Source organism: Myotis myotis, unplaced genomic scaffold (assembly GCF_014108235.1).
Source record: "Myotis myotis isolate mMyoMyo1 unplaced genomic scaffold, mMyoMyo1.p scaffold_m19_p_12, whole genome shotgun sequence".
Taxonomy (NCBI): domain Eukaryota; kingdom Metazoa; phylum Chordata; class Mammalia; order Chiroptera; family Vespertilionidae; genus Myotis; species Myotis myotis.
In genome coordinates, this window is record NW_023416316.1 from 60367468 (window position 1) to 60387220 (window position 19753).

Genomic DNA, 19753 nt, shown 5'->3' on the forward strand with positions numbered 1-19753 from the left:
AGGTTGTTGGATCTGGGACAGTTCAAGGTGGGAAGTCTCCTCAAATGCCTGAAGCTCTGAGATCTGTAAGGAAGATTTCATTTTGAATATGGCACCTTAGGCCCCCTTCCCTGGCATCCTGGGTTTGGTGTCTTCTGTGCGCCCCGACTCTGCTGCCTTCGCCTGGAAGATGGCAGGCCCGTCACACTCCATTCCTCTTTCTGCCTGCTAGGCATACTCACTCAGTCTCACGGTTCCTGTTGCTTTTTACATTAGTGTATTGTGAATGTCTGGATAGTGGCTGGGTCCTAGGCCTGTATTTGCCAGACCTTTTCTCTTTTGCTATTTCAGTTTTGCCTTCAGTGAAACTTACTTCCCAAGTACTACTCTTATGCAGATTGAATGAGGCTACAATAAGATAAAACTGATGAAGCATCTTAAGTCTCCACAGAGAGAGGTATTACATAAATGCAAGCTAGTGCCATAGTTGTTTCATCTGCAAAAGTGGATCCCTCTAATCATGTAGTGTTAAATGTTCCAGCAGCAAAAATCCAGGCATTGTTACTTTCTGAGCATGCAGCAGAAACTAGCCTGTAGGCAAATTGAATGTATCCTGCAGCTCCCTAAATCCTATTTGTTTGACTAAAACTTTTAAACTTGATATATGTAACTGATTTGCATTAAGAGAAGGAAGTTCTTGCATCTGCCCTGATAGGAGTACAAAATGTGGCTGAAAATTTCTAGTTGCATTTTACCTTCCCCCTTGACTTGGCCATGCAGAACAATGATTGGATTCTGCATGGGATTAGGGGCAGGGCAGGAAGTACTATGTTTAAAAATTCTGTTCCTTTAAATCATAAGTGATATTTACTGAGGACTCTATTACTTAAGTACTCAGCTTACTATTTGCTCAGGTGTGTGAATCTTATTTATCCACACGAATAGTGAGGCTTTCCCTTCAGCAGCTGGGTGAGAGGGAGGAGGAAGGAACACTCTGAGGGCTATAAAAACCTCCTGATGATAGTATGCTGCTTTGAGTAGATATATGATCACTCCCCTTTTCCTTTCATCCCCATGTGAGGATGTGTTTTTAAAGTTGATATTTAGAGAGAGAAACATCAATCATTTGCCTCCCGTACACACCCTGATCGGGGAATTGAACCTGCAACCTTGGTATGTTTTCTGACCAGGAATTGAACTTGCATCCTTTTTGGTCCACAGGACAGTGCTCCAACCAACTGAGCCACCCGGCCAGGGATGATCACCCTTTTTAAAAATTTAAACCACAGTTTATTTTTGGCTTTCCTTCTGCACCTGTCTTGGACTCTATATTCCACACATACCTATAAATTTAACATGCCCCAATTCTCCACGTTTTTTTTCCAGAATCTTTGCTTTTTGTCTTCTTTGCCTGACCTATTCATTCTTCAATACCCAGCTAAAAGTTCTCAGCCTCCCTGAGTCAGAATTCATTACTCTTCTTTGCGTCCCTAGCATTTTACTCAATAACTAGAGGACCAGTACACGAATTCATGCACCAGCGGGATCAGGCCAAAACTGGCTCTCTGACATCCCCCGAGGGGTCCCAGATTGCGAGAGGGTGCAGGCCAGGGCAAGGGACCCCACCAGTTCACGATCGGGGCCGGGGAGGGACATGGGATGTTGGCCAGCCAGGGAGGGACCGGGGGAGGGTTCCAGGGCACATCCTGTCCATCTAGCTCAGTCTCAATCGGCCGGACCCCAGCAGCAAGCTAACCTACCGGTTGGAGCAACTGCCCCCTTGTGGTCAGTGCACATGATATGGACTGGTCAACCAGTTGACTGTCTGCCCCCTGGTGGTCAGTGCAAGTCATAGTGAGTGGTTGAGTGGCCTTAGCATATCATTAGCGTATTACGCTTTGGTTGAATGAATGACTGGACTACCGGACACTTAGCATATTAGGCTTTGATTATATAGGATGTTATGCTTAGTTTAGGGATTGCATATTTGTACCTCTAACTATGCTATGAGCTCACTGAGGGGAAGAATCTTGGCCCTATTCATGCTTTGCCTTTATTTTCTAAGCATGTTAATATTTAAATTGCAACAATTGTTGAAATTTTTGTATTTTTCCCACCCTGTTTCTGCTTTATCTTTTTTAGCTGACCATAGAGCAGAAAATTAAAAATATTTAGCCAGTTGTTAAGTTAAATACTTTTCTACTTTCCACATACTTAAAGCAACAGATAACATCCTAGTTTATCTTTGCATTCTTTATATCTGAGCCATTGTTTGTCACATGTAGCATTATATTAGTTCGGGTGTACAATATTATAGTTTGATATCTATATATAAAAAAGGCTAAGTGTCTGTCCAACCAGTAGGTATGACATGCACTGACCAGCAGGGGGCAGACACTCAACGCAGGAGCTGCCATGATGCACACTGGCCATCTATATATTATATATTTTATAATATGCTAAGTGTCTGATGTGTCTGAGTGTCCGGGTAATGACGTCACATTGCAATGTCCAGTTTCCTCTCCCTAGCAACTAGCCTCCTTGCAGTTTCTTCAGCCCAGGAACCCAACTTGCTGCAAACATTTTACAGTTTAACCAAATGTTTGTAAAGTGTTTTCACGTGCCTCATTTAATTTGCGCCTCACAGAAGTCCTGGAGTAGGTACATAGGAGACTCGGTGGAATCCTATTTCTTTTCATTAGCTGGAAAACAGAGATATAGAAATTTTAGAAACTTGACCCAACTGAAAAGAAGTAAGAAATGGTGGACCTTGAAAATGACTTCAGGTTTTCTCACCGCACAGAATATAGTCAAACACTGCTGCAGTTAAATATTTCACCCTTTGTTCTCCCTGCATGATCTACAATAATAATCTGCTTCGTGTTGATATTTACTGCTTTGTTGCTGACAATTATCTGAAAGAGAAGTCGGGGTACTTCACTGGGCTGGAAAAGGTTTAGCTAAATCAGAAAGCAGGTCTTATTAAGCACGTTTATTCTATATCTATAAAAGGCTAAGTTGACTTGCGCATGCGTGATATATATAAAGCTCTTGCTGGCACCAATTGCACATGTGTGTTTGATGTCATTGTCAATCGTGAATTTGATTGACACTTCTATTATAGAGAAAGGGCAAATAGCAATATTAAAATATTTCTTCTAGGTAATTTCCTTTCAACGTGCACAAATCTGTGCACCGGGACACTGGTATGTATATATTGAAGAATGATCACTACAATGAATCTAGTTAACATCCATCATCACACACAATTACAATTTTTTTGTGTGTGTGATGAGAACTTTTGAGACCTACTCTACTTTTAATTATACAACACAGTATTATTAACTATAGTCACCATGTTTACATTACATTCCAGGACTTATTTATTTTATAACCAGAAACTTGTACCTTTTAATTCACTTTTCCTATTTTGTCACCTTTTCATCCCATTCCCTGCCTCTTGCAACCACCAATCTGTTCTCTGTAGCTATTAGGTCATTTTGTTTGTTTGTTTTTTAGATTTCACATATAAGTGAAGTCATATGGTATTAGTCTTTTTCTGTCTGACTTATTTCACTTAGCATAATACCCTCAAAGTCCATCCATGTTGTTGCCAATGGCAGGATTTCTTTCTTTTATATTGCAGAATAATATCAAGACCACATTTTGTTTCATCGGCATAGTAGACCTGTTGTAATGAGAAGCTTTTTAGTAATTAATAAAACAAGAGTCTTTGTGCTTCCTTCTGTTTAAATAACAGGTGGTTGAAATTATTACTTTTGTTTTCAGGAAATCACAGTCAGGAAATTTCTGTTCAATGAGGAATGTGTACTCTGATAGATCATTTCACCATCTTGATTTATTATAAAGACCTTTGTAGAAAGACCTCTGTTTTTATTTCTATCAGTTCATTTTAGACTGGTGACTCTGACTTAGTGTCTGATTTAGAACTTAAGGAGTTCTCAGCAGCCCAGTTCTGGTGAAGGGAAGTGAAGGGCAATGCCATACTCTAACCGTTGAACAACACTGGCCAGGTTCTTGGCTCTACCTTTGTTAAGCCTGTTTAATTACTGTGTTAGATGACTATTATTCTTTAAAGTTAATGGGAATATTTATTTTTCACCTGTTCTTACAATTTTAGACAAAGAAGTACTGCTATAGATGTCTGTCTTATTGTTAAATATTTAACACACCTAAACATTTTTATTAAAAGCTTTTTTAAAACAAAGCTTCCCAATTCTTTTATATCTGTAAAGGATGCTTTATAACCATTTAATATTTATTGAAATGCAGTTATTTTTGATATGGTTTTATTTTTTATAGAGATATAATTCACTTAACACAAACCTTTTATTTTCAAACAGCCACTTTCTCCTCTAAAACACAGCCCAATAGCACATTTACAGGCCCTTCCATAGGCTGGGTGGCCAGGATTTGGTGGCTGGTACTGAGAGAAAACCTTTGTTGCGTCCTCGCCTTGGGATTGTGCCAGGGAACCACACCCGTCCCTCACTGGGCCAGAGAGATTGTCCTGTGATATCTTATTCAACACCGCGCCCTTCTCCTGCAAACAAACCAGCCAAACCCAGAGCCTAAGCTGGACTTATAATAGTTCAAGTAAAGTAGGATTGCTTTTCTGTTCAGTATATTGACTGTTACATGTCTGTGCGATGTTGCTGCTTTTGACTTATTGTTTCTGGTGATTTCCAATTATTTTCTTTTATACTCCTATCTACCAGTTGTATTTTTCTCTCCTAAAGATGACAGTGATAATAGTTTCTATATTTTGCAACTTTAGATACTGTGCCAGGTGCTTAATTCATATTGTATTATTACCTACCTCAGTAATCTTGACAGGAAGGTAGTCATAACTTCCGTTTTACAAATACAAAAAGCAAGTCTCAGAGATTGTATAACAGCCAGTTGTTGCCATGGCTGTGCTGAGTCCTCGTCTTTCAAATCTCATGCCCAATGCTGTGTTCTTAGTCTAAAGAAATGGATTGTAATCTCTAATGAATTGCATTTTTTGGGGAAAAGGTGTATTTGGAGAGAAAGAGAGCTATAATAAACTTAGATATTTAATTTTTTAAATTATAGTTTTAATACATTATAATACATAACAATAATTTAAAGTTATAAAATGGTGTACAGTGTGTAGTCTCTTTCTCACCCTGATTCTAAGTTGTCCAGTTTCCACTCTGGCAAGTAGAAAATGAAAATTACTATATATTAATTGCCTTTTTATTTGTGTAGTTACTTACCTTTGCATATACAAGCAAATACAAATATGTAGTATCCCACTCCACCCTTAAAAAATGTAATTGGTAATGCCCTAGCCAGTTTGGCTCAGTGGATAGCGTGTCGGCCTGCAGACTGAAGGGTCCCAGGTTCAATTCCAGTCAAGGGTAAACGCCTGGGTTGTGGGCTCAATCCCCAGGAGGGGGCTTTCAGGAGGCAGCCAATCAGTAACTCTCATCATTGATGTTTCTCTCTCTCTCTCCCTCTCCCTTCCTCTCTGAAATTAATAAAATTGTGTGTGTGTGTGTGTGTGTGTGTGTGTGTGTGTGTACTTATCTCTCTATATAAAAGCCTAAGCAGCCGGCCAACCTGCTGGTAGCTATGATGTGCAATGACTACCAGGGGGCAGACGCTCCAACCGGTAGCTATGATACGCACTGACTACCAGGGAGCAAGCAGATGCTCAACACAGGAGCTGCCGAGCTACAGTGACTTGGCAGTTGCAGTTCTTAGGTGACATACCCCAAACCAGAGAGGAGGGAGCCTGATTCTGGGGTGCGTCACCCAAAAACTGCCCTCTCGCAACCTGGGACTCCTTGGGGGTGTTGGAGAGCTGGTTTCAGCCTGGTCCCCGTAGGCCGGGCTGCCTCTTACCAGGGTCTGAAGCTGGGCAAATGCAATGTTTTTCATTTGTGTGGGTTTTTTTTGTATCTTTCCTCTCGTTGGTGAATACTTTCTTAGTGATAATGGCTTTTCCAAACAGTGTTGCCTCTGGGTCTTATTTATTGATCCTTTTTGTTTTTTTCTGCCTTAACTGGGAACAAATAGTAAATAAGAGGAAAAGTAGTGCAAACTGTTCCAGAGTTTCTTATAACAACTGTTTTCTCCTTGTGTAATTCCATTAGCTTTATGTGCAGAGTTTGCAGAAAGCATTGAAAATTCTGTACTCATTTTGTTGGAAGGATTGATTTCTTATTATGAAATATAAAACATAAATGCATGTCAGGAAATATATTTCTGACCAATATATTTACCTCATTTTCTTCATACCTTTTTATGCTTTTATTTTTCAGCTGCCCTTTAAGCTTGCGCTCCCCATTTCTAGCACATATGCTTCAATATTTGCAACCTGGAGGATCCTTGAAGTACTGCGAGACGAGTCTGCAGCGAGTGACTGGCTGGCTTCAGTAGAGTCCTTGCTCCCTATTACTACAATGATCCCTGTGCATGTTCTTCTGCTGCTGGTTCACCTCCTTGTTGAAGATAAAGGACAAAATCTTCGCCAAATACTGAAGGTCACCACAGAATTAGCCCAAGCAGATTCCTGTCAGGTAAAGAAAGGCTTTCTTTCCCTTTTATTTCCTGTCCTTATCCCAATTTGTTGTTTCCTCTCCTTACTCTGAGTTATGTATGCAAATATTTCTTTAATGAAAGCATACTTTGCAAGGAAATCTTCCATGATGCTATTTTGGCATTCTTGTCTGTTGGTGGATTTGCTAATTTGAAGTTCTTTTGTTAACTCTTGCAGCCTATTTAAGATGCATATCCTTTCATTCTAATATTGATCTTTTAAGATAGATGCAAAATAATTGAGTTTAAAGGTGCCTAGCTGATAGGCATTAACTACTTCTTAATGTTGCAATTTGATCCTATCTTTATTCAGTAAATTAATAAACTAGAAAGTATTGGTTCCTTGCCATATGACATTGATCAACATTCTGGGATGTGAAGATAGTCATTCTTGCTATCTGCACAGAATTGGAGTGTAATAAGTAGACATTACTAAAGCCCCCCGCCCCCACCTTTTTCTTATATTTATTGTTTAAAGCAGGGGTCCTCAAACTACGGCCCGCAGGCCACATGCGGCCTGCTGAAAACATTTGGTGTTTTACTTCAAAATAAGATATGTGCAGTGTGCATAGGAATTTGTTCATAGTTTTTTTTTTAAACTATAGTCTGGCCCTCCAACGGTCTGAGGGACAGTGAACTGGCCTCCTGTTTAAAAAGTTTGAGGACCACGGATTAAAGTATTACATATATCTCCTTTTCCCCCCATCGACATCTCCCCAGCCACTCCCACCCCCCAGAACAAACCCCCGCCACCCCAGTGTCTGTGTTCATTAGTTATGCTAATATGCGTGCATACAAGTCCTTTGGTTGATCTCTTACACACACACACACACACACACACACACACTCACACACTCTCGCTCACTCACCCCTCCGCCCTCCCCTGTCTTCCCTCTGAGGTTTGACAGTCCGTTCAGTGCTTTTCTGTCTCTGGATCTATTTTTGTTCATCAGTTTATGTTGTTCATTATATTCAGCAAATGAGTGAGATCATGTGATACTTATCTTTCTCTGACTGGCTTACTTCACTTAGCATAATGCTCTCCAGGTCCATCCATGTTGTTGCAACTGGTAAAAGTTCCTTCTTTTTCTATAGCAGCTAAATGAGCTATATATTTAGCATAGTACTCTGTAATTTTTCCCCCCATTGGATAGGATCTGTAGAATTCATTTCCTCTGAGGGGTTTTCTAACCAAGTAGGTGTATTTTTATTATTTTCTGTTTATTGGCATCTGTGCTTGTATTTCTTTTTAAGCATGGTGAGGAAGAAGTCCATCTCTTTAAGGAAAATTGTGTTCCTATAGGAAAAAAAAATGTGGTGTAGGGGGATAAATGTTTATTTAAGATGTGAAGTTAGTGTGTTTGGAATTCCTTTTTGTCTCCAACTCGTCATGCTCATTCCTTTTTGTCAAGAAAATAACGGCTGCTCTCGCACAAAGGCTTTTCCTTGGGTCTGATTCTGCAGATGGGCCTGTAATGTACTCAAAGGACCTTTGCCTCATGGTGTTTGTATGGTGGACTCATTTCAACTTCCTTCCTACTTTATTTCTCCCTTCACCTTCCCTAGTGATCTTGCTTCTACCAAATGTTTGCTTTCAGTGTTTACACTTTGTAGGATAATCTCTTTAGAATAGGTATCACCCAGATAATGTCTGGAGATACCTAAAGAAGTCAGACAGTAGGTTACCTGATCTGCGTGTGCCACTGATAGGAAACATGTATTGCATACAATACATATGTGTTGATACTCAGGAAATTCATTGAGTCTTTGAAATTCTAGAGAGATACTTTGGGTGCAAGTAGCATCTTGTATCTAAACTGTTTTTATTTTCTCTAGAATTTAGGACAGCCATGGCCCAGACAGTGTATTCATTGCACAATTTCTTTCCTTCCTCTGTGACTTAGTTGGAAGGCCAAAGCTTTTTAACTTAAAATTTCCAACCTAAAAGGAAGAGAGTTGTAGAGAGTGTGGATTGGCTTTGCCTGGGCCATGCGCTCACCCTGGATCAACCATCATGGCAGGACGGGGGCTTTGAATTGGTTATCCTTGGTAGAATGGAGGCAAGTGAGGTGTCAGGGTCCTGACCTCATCTATGCCACCAGGATTCTGAGGAATGAGGGAGGGATGAGTCTTCAAAGGAAAAATAGTTTCCTGGTTAAAAAAAAAAAAAAAAAGTAGGAGTATGCAAAGTAGGAAAAAAAATTTGGAGAAGAATTTCATAGTTAGCATTTTGAGGACACTGAACTGCTATAACCGAGTTGCAGGTGTGCTAACATTGTTCTCCCACCTCTCAGCTCTCAGGTAGCCTGGTAGATGCCTAAGTTCAGGATGCCAGAGTCCTTAGCTGGTAGCTTCTGGCCACCTGGTGTTCATTTACTTACTCCAATATTCTTATACACATGGAAAAGGTTGGGAAGCACTAGAGTGGCGATCCAGGTTCATTTATTTATGCAACAAATGTTTATCAAGAAGCAGTACCATAAATTGAAGTCAATATGTTACTCCTCTGTTGATTACTTCTTAGTTTTGAAAGAAAATAGAACAGATACCTAGTGTAGTTGTGCTTGTTAAGAGGAATGGTGAGGTCAAATGTTTAACTAATGAATACAAATCCATGCAGAAGCAAAGGCAATGTCATCAATAAGAACTTGAAAAGAACAAAATAAATGCCCCAGAAGTAGGAGATAGTGTTTTTCCTCACCTTTCTTTATGAAGTGACCAGATCATATCATTTCACAGGCCTTTAGCTACAAGGGAAAGCAGCCAAAAAGAGAAGACTGAATATTTTGAAAAAGCAAGTTTTCTAATTGTGAGGAAGTACTTGAAGTAGATTCAATCGAAACAAGTTAGGGTTGTAATTTATTACTGGAGGAGTATTATCTATTTAAGTTAACAAGATTACATGAAATGTTTTCATATTTCATGCATGCTTATTTTTTTTCTCTCCTTATAAAAAGAAACTATATTACATATAAGCAATCATTTGGCTTAAATTTATGAGCGAGGTGATAGTAAAGAAAAATCTTAGACTACTAATAAACAGAAGCTAAGTCAGTAGGTGAGAGTAGGAGTTTAGAGGTTGACTTCACCTGTTTTGATGATCACTTACCTTCTATAGTAGAATCTGCTGGCCTGCAGAATACTTACCTAAGAATTGCGTTTTATGTAACAAATATTGATAGAGATGTACTATACCTGAAGTATGTTTTGGCATTACTGTTTTTATGGTTCTGAAGTATTAATAGAAATTATTTTTAGTAATACTAATTAATAGTAATGCAAATGATCAATATATCAATACTAACACTAATAATGTCCATTAGTGTTAATGATGATAAGAAAATGTGCTTTTTAAAAACATGTGGTTCTGTTACTTCTTACTTGTCATGTACTTTGATGGATCCCTCTTCCCCATAAGTTTTTATCCTTAGTCTCTCACGGGGTTCCCCTGTGGCATGCATTTCCCATTAGGTTTAATACATTTAGGACTGTGGAAGATCATGAAGCTAAGTAGTCTGAAGGGAACTTGGCCTTGTGCGCACCATTTTAGAGTTAACTGGATACAGATGATGTTAAAATAACTAGATAGTTACCCAAAGCCGCAGCAATAAATCAAGTAGTAAAAAAAGTAGTAAGGAACTTTTTTCCCCTAGATGTAGAAATGTCAGTAGTTACTAATAATCCCTATAGTTTTCTTCTGCGGACATGAGACTTACTTTGCAGAGCTACAAGCTCCGGGCAGGCCGCGCTCAGTACAAGTTAAGTGCCTATTACACTGTTGAGGGAGTGTCGTGGAGTGTTCTGGGGAGAGATCCAAGAATGAGAATCCTGTGTGCATTTCCATGGGTCTTAAAAGTTGTCAACACTTTGATTTAGTTTAGAGAGAGGTTTCCATATCAGAGTCTATGCTTATAATAAATGGAGTGTCGTCCATTTCCTTCATTTGTGTGTGTTCTTTTTTTCTGGAAGCAACAGTTGATAGGCTCACATGCTTTTTGGTTATATTTATGTATCAGTTACTGCCTTTCTGATAACAGTGAGGAATGTTGTGTGTGTGTGTGTGTGTGTGTGTGTGTGTATGATTTTTTTTTTTTTTTAAGAAGTAAATCATTCAGGCTGCCTTCAGAGATGCCTGATGCCAATCGAAGCACATGGCTTCTGGGCCCATGTACAGTGAAGTCTAGTTGGCCTATTCTTTCCTCTTCAGAGGAGGAGGGCTATTTCCTACCTCTAATTTGTCCAGGATCTGGTCACATCTGGTGTGACATCAATGGCAATGAATGTTAAACATAGGCTCTGAGTTAATTAAAGGATAATGTGGACCCCAAGACTAAATGAGGACATTTTTCTGAACTTTAATTTATAGCTTTTTCTGGGCAATATTAAATCATATTTCAAACCCTTAGACAGGGATTGACCAAACTGTGTAACGTGACTGTGGACAATTTGGAAATGTCTGAGATTGACGTAACCTCCTTAAGAAGAGGTTAATAACTCTCAGTTAATCAGCGAGTATTGATTGACCTCTTATCTCTCCATTCACAAGAGCCCAACACTGTGACCTCTCATTTAGTGAGAACCACACCTGCTCTGAGCTGCACTGTGTGCCACTAATACATACTCACTAGGTGATAGCACAAGTGTTGTACTTCCTCAACCCATTCTATACACCTGATGGTATCTGCCTTCTAAGACTCTCAGCCAGAAACCTTACTTTTTCTTTCCTTTCTTCTCATCTCTTCCTTTCATTCTGGATTGTATGTGTAGTTCTTTGCCAACTGTGATTTTAACTTCCGGTAATTCTACCCATCTTCCCTCTGGCAGCTTCAGGTAAACTCTAACTTGCTGGGATGCCCCTCACTAATCCCCCACCATGTTCTCTGGCCACTGACTCCTTGAGAAGAAAGGGATATTACTTACCTCTGGATATCTATTAGCTTAGATGTATTATATTAACTTATTAGCTAATTAGTATGTAATTATTAACATTAAATATAAAACTTTATGTAATTATTTTTAATATTAACTACTTTTTAACTATGGCTTCCCTATAGCTGTCCATATTGAGGTTTCTCCATCTGAAGCATTATACCCTAGAGCAGTGGTTCTCAACCTTCCTAATGCCGCGACCCTTTAATGCAGTTCCTCATGTTGTGGTGACCACCAACCATAAAATTATTTTCGTTGCTACTTCATAACTGTAATTTTGCTACTGTTATGAATCGTAATGTAAATATCTGATATGCAGGATGTATTTTCATTGTTACAAATTGAACATAATTAAAACATAGTGATTAATCACCAAAACAATATGTAATTATATATGTGTTGTCCGATGGTCTTAGGCAAGGGTCATCAAACTTTTTAAACAGGGGGCCAGTTCACTGTCCCTCAGACCGTTGGAGGGCCGGACTATAGTTTAAAAAAAACTATGAACAAATTCCTGTGCACACTGCACATATCTTATTTTGAAGTAAAAAAACAAAACAGGAACAAATACAATATTTGTATTTGCATGTGGCCCGCGGGCCATAGTTTGAGGACCCCTGGTCTTAGGCGACCCCTGTGAAAGGGTCGTTTGACCCTCAAAGTGTCGCGACCCACAGGTTGGCGACCTACAGGTTGAGAACCGCTGCCCTAGAGAATAATAGAGGTGTTGGTGGAAGCTGTTTTTCACATGGCTGAGTGATTCTACAAGAGCCCTATAGGAATCATTCAATGCTTAATAATATGTCTTATAAATAAATGTAGGGAGAACCCCTGACAAAAGATTATATTCTCTTTTGGAAATTAAGAATACTTGTTAGTGATTTTAGAACTTAAGAAAATGTGTTTTATCTGAATTGAACATTAACCACAAAGATTCGTAATTTTTTACATAGGCCGAGATGGTTTAAATAAAATCTTGTAATAGCTTAGTATGTCTACTTCAATGGACTAGCTCTAAATACTTTGTATAAGGCAGATCAGTTTCTTTTGACTGATTTATAAAATGCAATGTGCCAAAGAGGAAAGGGTAATAAGCTTTGACTTCAGAGAACCACAAGTTCCTTCCTTCAAACCTTCCCTCACTGCGGAGCTTAACAAGTTAAGCTTTGTGAAACTCAATGCCTCTTTCAAACCCTTCCTCCTCGCTTGCTTCTCTTTTTTGGAAGTGGGGATAGCTTTGTGGTTTTTTGTTTTTAATTTTGATTTAACTTGCATTTTACAACTCTGCGGACTCTTCGATTTTGCATATTGGTGGTTAAGTCTAGCTAAAGGTCTTGCTTAATGGAACGGTTGCAATCTTCGATAATTTTACTTTATCCTTTAATGTTTTCAGGCCTTAATTTGTTCCATTTGTAAAAATGTACACACTTCTGAGCCATTTGAAATCACTTATGTGGCTAGGTTCATGGCCCATGACATGCTGGTCGTTTAAAAGTCATATATTATCAAATAGAAAGCTGACTTTCAGGGTAGAATCCTGTGATAGTTCTGCTCTGGGTCATAAGCCATATTTTAACATGGAAAATGAAAAGGAAATGTGTGAGATTTAATGGTCTGTAAGTTACTGCTGTGAGAAAAGGAGGAAATATATTCTATAAGAGGACTTGCACAAAGAGTCTTTGGACGCTCTGCACTCTGTTCTATTGTCGCCAGGTTCTATGAATTGTTACCCCCCGAGGTCGGTCGGCTTCCTGAAGTCTGGTTGCTCCTCACAACAGCAAAAAGAAGCCTCAATGGACAGTCCTTTTAATAAAGAGCTTTACAGATAAGGAGGACTGTACTGCTATCCTGTCGATTATGCCTGGAGCAAAATTGGGATGAGCTGGTCAGCACAAAGCAATTAGACAAAGAGAAACATGGGTCACAATACAAAATCGAGTATTTGTTCCATCCAGTGGCAATGTTTGTTTCCTCTTTACAAAATCCACATAGATATGTCTAGAATCCATGTTTTCAGCTGGCATTTGAACTGTTTAATGTTTTGCCATTTTGGATTGTTTTTGTTTTTGCAGAAAGCCGAGAGCACTCGGTGAGACAGTTCTGTGTCAATTTCTTGCTTTTCCTGAAATTGTGGTACTATTGGGCTGACTCTCTCCCGAGGAGCCTACAGATTGAAAATTGCTTACAATTCTCACTGAAAAAAATGGTTTGTGATTTTCAGTTCAATTCTACATCACTGTGACACTTACTATCTTACTAATATACTTGAGCAGAAGCCACTTGTCTTGTGTCACTGAACGATGAGTATCTGAAAGAATGAGGTGAAGTGTGAGGGGTGGTGAGGATGGGGCCCGATCCTGCACTGACAATAGTGGAGCCTGTCTGCTCCACTGGAATGCCAGGTAACAGTAGCTCTGTCTGCTGGTTGAGACCTGCCTTGGATTGGCTTCTAGTGTCGGGAAGGACCCAGAGGGGAGTCGGATTTTGTGGTAACTGAATTTCATAACAGGCATGAGGAATTCTGCTCAAGGGGAAAGTACGCTGAACTCCACCATTGCCAGGAATTTTTTTTTCTAATTTAGTGAGTGGACAGGGAAGGGGAAGGGAAAGGGCCCCTGCTACTAACGTCATGGCCAGACAACCCCAAGTGAAGCTGCCAGTTGACTTCCCCTACCATTGGCTTCCATAGCCAGCCCTTCGAATCGGAGGAGAGTCTTACTTAAGGAAACATTTTCTTGCATCTACAGAAGCAATCCACGTCAGCTCCCTAGGCTTTAACATAGTCTACTCATTTAGAAGCTCAACTATCTTCTTGAACAAAGTAATAGCTAATACAAATAGCCAGTATTGTCCCAGGAAGGTCGCTCTCCCCTCTTCCCAGTCTACCCCCCCCATCTTCTCCTTCTCCCTCCCTCCCCCTTTCTTTCACTAAAAAGCAATAAATTATATCCTCAGGTGAGGATTAAAAAAATAACCAATATTGACATGTTTTCATATACCCATCACTATTCTAATCACTTTATTTGCAAATATCAACAAACTCATTGGCAGTTGGGATTTGAACCCGGCACATATGGTCCCGGAGTCTGTGCTCTTAATATGCTGTACAGTCTCTCTACAACTTTTAGTTAAAATATTTTTAAGCCCTGCCCTGTGTACTCAATTGGTTGGCGCATCATCCTGTATGTATACCAGAAGGTTGTGGGTTTGATTCCCAGGCAGGGCACATACCCAGGATTTGGGTTCGATCCCTGGTTGGGGTGAGTGTGGAGGTAACATAGATGTTTCTCTGTCTTTCTCTCTCTGTCTCTCTTCTCCTCTCTAAAAATCAATAAATATATATTTTTGAAATCGGGTTCACTAGCTTTACATTTTTTAGATTGGCCTAGTCAGTTGTAGAGATAATTAAAAGCTAAAAGAACCTCAACATTTGGTTGAAATCCGGCCGGATCTTCAACCTTGCATGTTTATTTTTTGTCTCTATTCTAGCTTCCACTAGCCCTTCTATAAATAAGCAATCACAGTTAGTCAGATATTTATACCTCAATAGAATAGGTATACGCAGAGTCATGACTCATGTACCAGTAAGCACATATCAAAGATTGAGAGGGTCTAAGTGAATCAGCATCAGCAGGCATCCTTGCAACTGGGACTATTGCTCAATATAAGAAAATTAGCCTTTTCTTATTTTTTTAAATAAATTTTTATTGATTTCAGAGAGGAAGGGAGAGGGAGAAAGAAATAGAAACATGAGTGATGAGAGAGTATCATTAATTGGCTACTTCCTGCTCACCCCACAGTAGGGACTAAGCCTGCAACCTGGGCATGTGCCTTGACCAGGAATTAAACCGTGACCTCCTGGTTCATAGATGGATCTCAACCACTGAGCCATGCTGGCTGGACTCAAGAATTAGTCTTTTACATATTTTTTTGTTTTTAATGATCATAATTAGAAGATTCTGAAATCTAATCAAATACAGCAATATTTTTTAGTGAAGAGAAAACTATGTTATATTCCCTTTATTTTGAAAAGTGTTTACAAAATGTTGAGAAAATTATACCTTGTTTGTTAGGTTTGAAACATTTAAAAGGTTTGGCAGGATATACAGTTAATATAGGATCTTTAAACAACATGCAAAAAAAAGAAATCAGTAGATAGTTGTAGAGAACCGTTTTGGGACTCTTGTTTTAATTGGAGCTTAAGATACGGAGACAGTTATTGGGGAACTCAAAGTGCATAAGCAAGATGGGCAAGTGCCAGAATAATCTGTGCTGCGATGCAGAAAGAGGCAGCTAAGCCATAGTAAGAAGACTATCAGGAGTTCCTGATTCATGGGTTAAGTCTTATTGACAAGTTAAAAAAGAACATCTTTGAAGTGAACTGGAAGCACATTGCCTGTTTCTGTTATGAATGGAATTCTGTTTATAAATGACACACGAACCTCTTTGAGTCCTGCTGCTGGGCAGACAGTGGGCTGAAAACATTTTCAGAGGCCCTGGAGCAGTTCTTCACTCTGTGAACTGGAGGTTCACTGCAGTGATTTTCTCTCGTGTTTCAGGTTTAACTTTCTCACTGGGGAGGGAAAGAAAGCCAGTGACAGTCGCAATGATAGCTCCTATCTGGTAGCTGTAACTGACAGGATAGGCGGGGATTTGGTGGATTTGGTGGGAAAGGTCTGCTCCCAGATTCTTACAGTTGGACAGCGATGTTAGCTCTCTTCCCAGGAGCCTTGAGACTTCCTCTGTGCCTTTCCCTTTGGAGAGCACTGGACTTCTACACCCCCAGTGACAATTTTGAGCTTTTCATGACAGATATAGTGCAACAGACTCTTTGGCAAGTTATAAAGACAGTTTATGTAATGAAATTGGGCAGCCTACAGTCAGTTTATTTCAAAAGGGTAGATAGACATGGTTGCAAACTCAGTGGAGCCAGACAGTAGTTAAGAGGTGACTTGGGATGGTTTCTGCGAGTCAGGCGTTCTGTGGATTAATGAGACTTCTGGAGACCTTGTTCTGTCATCTTGTTTATTAGCATTCTTGTCGTAGTGGATCATGCCTGCATGTGAGACAACTTGTGTATTTTTCTCTAACTAAAGAAAACAAGCATGTAAAATATACCTGGCCTGACTTTATCATGTCAGAGTCAAACAACACTAAAGATGAATGAGATGAGTAAGGACAAATGAGCATTCTGAAGTGTCCTGTAGTTATCTTGAATGTAAGCTCTCTTCAAAGAAAGTCTTCACTAGATTACATTACATGTAAAACTCATAAAAGGAATTCCTCAAGGGAAACTGTCTACTTGTTTTTGACTCCTAGAAACCTTGGACAGTTCCTGGCCTTTGCATGCCTTGTTGTCTGATTGAAAACACATAAAAATGTTAGATGTGTGTACCTATCATCCTGCAAACAACAAACTATTTTCTAGTATTGGCATGTGTTTCCCAAACGAATTGAGGCAACAGTGCGGAGTCCAGGGAGAGGGATTACTAGTAGGTTAGGTTAGATGACAGTAAAATCTTATTAAATGAAATCCTATTAATTTAGGGTTCTGGGTAATTTGATATTGGCTGAGTTAAAACATAAGCTGATGTTGAAGCTATTTTTTTTTTTGAGGCACTTTGGTTTTGCTCATTTGCATTTGTACAATGAATGTGCACATTTAAAATGATCAAATTATCTATTCATTAAGACATATCAGCAGGGACTGGCACTTTGCAGCATTTGGCTAATTGGTTTGGTACAGTATTTTTGTGAAAGTAATAGAATTTTATTTTAACATTTTTTTCTCTGATTTAGTCCTATTTTAATTGTTTCCAGTAGTCTAGATTATTTTTAGTGATAATTATACCAGTGGTGTTTTAATTTAATTGTTAAATTGTATTCAATTTTTAAGGGTGCAACTTGATCTGTGTAGAATTATCATTCAGCTTGAAATACTGAAGACACCTTGTTTTTTTAGGTGCCATTTTAGTTACCATGCATTTTTAATCCATCAGTATACTAGTATATGGAGAGAGAGAGAGAGAACACTGTATGGCACGTGTCCTGGTAAAACTAAAATGAAAGGATACAGTCTTTGTTTTCAGAAATCAAAGAGCCTAGTCGGTTGACAGAGGAATTAAAAATTACTGTTGAATACGAGATGGTAGTTTCCATTACGGAGGTATGTAAGTGCTTTTGGAACATACATGAGGAAACCCATAAGTTTCCCTGATGCACAGAAAAAGGGAGGGCATTCTGGGTAGGGTGAGAGCATAAGCAAAGCAAAGACATAGATGTGTGGCAGTCACATTGGGGTAATGAGACTGTAAATAGAACCATGTGAAACTGGGATCTATAGGGGGAGGGAAATTGATCCTAGAGTGGATATTGGGCCAGCCTTTGGAAGCAAGATCTGAAGAGCCTTGCTGTAAAGGCATGAGATGAGAACTTATCTAAAGTATTGGGTAATCAGATACAGAGGAGATCCTATCTAATAAAACCCTAATATACAAATCAACCAAACTGCGGAAGTACCGGCTGAATAACAGATCGCTAGGACGCGCACTGACCACCAGGGGCAGACGCTCAATGCTGGAGCTACCTCGGTTGGGGGCAGCTCCTGCTTTGAGCGTCTGCCCCCTGAGATGGAAGCAACCAGAGGTGGAGGTGGCGATCAGGGGGCGTGGCCGGCCAGCCGCCAGCCAAGGCTGGTGCCAGTGGGGTTCCCCTCAATCACCCCGCCCGCCCCAAAGGTCAGCCCTGATCACCGGCCAGGCCTAGGGACCTTACCCTATATATTAGGAGCAGTCTCTTAGAATAGCCTTGCCAGGTTTTATTTTTAAATCTAACACTGAAAAAACAGGATGATGCAGCGATGACATGCATGGACTCTGGCTTGTACATTTTGTGGTCAGCCCTGATTCTGACACTTATAACTGTGTGACAAAGCCAATTACTTCTCTCTGCTTCAGTTTTTCCACCCATAAGATGGAGAAGATGGTACTACTGCCTCAGAAGGATCATGTTATGTACTACATTTTATAATCAGGGCAAAAAAATGTAGCTGCCCCTACAACAGCAAGATGCCTTTCACCTGTATGAAAAGTATGGCACTGGTGCATGCAGCGTTCCAGATTGCGAGAGCGATGTCCGACTGCCAGTTTAGGCCCTGGGGATCGGGCTTAACCCAGCAGTCAGACATCCCCCAAGGGTGCAGGCTGGGCTGAGGGACCCCCTCCTGCCCTCCCCCGTGCATGAATTTCTTGCACCGGACCTCTAGTAGTTATCTAACAGGATGCTAGAAGTTTTGGTGGGGGCCTTGAGATAGCAAGATGAGTTTTGAGACAGAACATTGGTAAAACTTGCAGAGCATTGTGAATAAGTCCTGATATCTGAGTACTACTGCAGTTTTTAGCTCCTCACTCATATTAAGGGTCTAGAAATTAGGAAATGAGAGGATAGGGCAAGAGAAGAGAGAGGACTTGTAGTAGGTTGTAAGTGCTGAGTCCTACAAATGCTAGCCTCTTATCTCAAGCCCAGTGACAGGGATTTCAGTGGCCCTACCCCTGACCCCGTCATGTATCCCTTGCAGTTGGGGTAGACAGATACATATGGTAGATTGGCCACTGCCCCCCAAAATTAAACAAGATGATGGACTGGCTATCTGGTGTGGTGGTGGAAGCAAAGGAGAGAATCCTACAATGTCGGGATTGGCTTGCATGCCTAGAATTTGTGTTTCCTGTGGATAAAATGGGGGCAGTATAAGCAAGAGAACTGCAATGGACTTTTCCCATCTCTTCTTATAGGTCTGCTTAGGGGATCCAAGGCTTCTGCGAGAGGGGGTGGGACAATTAAACCAGAAGAGAGCATCTTACCGGTATTGAAAACCTAACGAGAACGTAATCCTGTAGGTCTGGGCTGCTTGCTGTGGAGCAGTAGGAGGGTCCCTTTAGGGCACATGAGCTGTAAAGACACTCCTAGCCTTGTAGCCAAGGATGCTGACACTGCTCCTCGGGAGCCTGCCCAGATCCAAGGATGGAAGGGGAGGCCAAGCCTATCAGCATCTATTAAAGGGACTAAGGTTAGGGGAAGCCCTGAGAATTCCCCCAACTCTCGCTGCGGCCCTCTGCTGTGGAGATTCTCAATAAGACCTCCCCAGGCTCAGCAAGGCAGCAAGAAATGTGTAGATGTTCTTAGGTGTAGGCTTCGGTGGGCAGTGGATGATGCCGAACCATTTATTGTAGAGATTCCAGGCGGTTGATTTATTTCCCAC

General features: G+C 40.3%; 1 protein-coding gene across 2 annotated transcripts in view; it reads left to right on the forward strand.

The window, feature by feature from the left end:
- The window catches only part of FOCAD (focadhesin), a 274973-nt gene that overhangs the window by 90528 nt on the left and 164692 nt on the right, over window positions 1–19753 (forward strand). For both annotated transcript variants that reach the window (XM_036331270.1, XM_036331271.1), the window contains one exon: window positions 6291–6548. In XM_036331270.1, the coding sequence (XP_036187163.1) occupies window positions 6291–6548 (258 nt within the window). The remainder of the gene's footprint in view (window positions 1–6290; window positions 6549–19753) is intronic.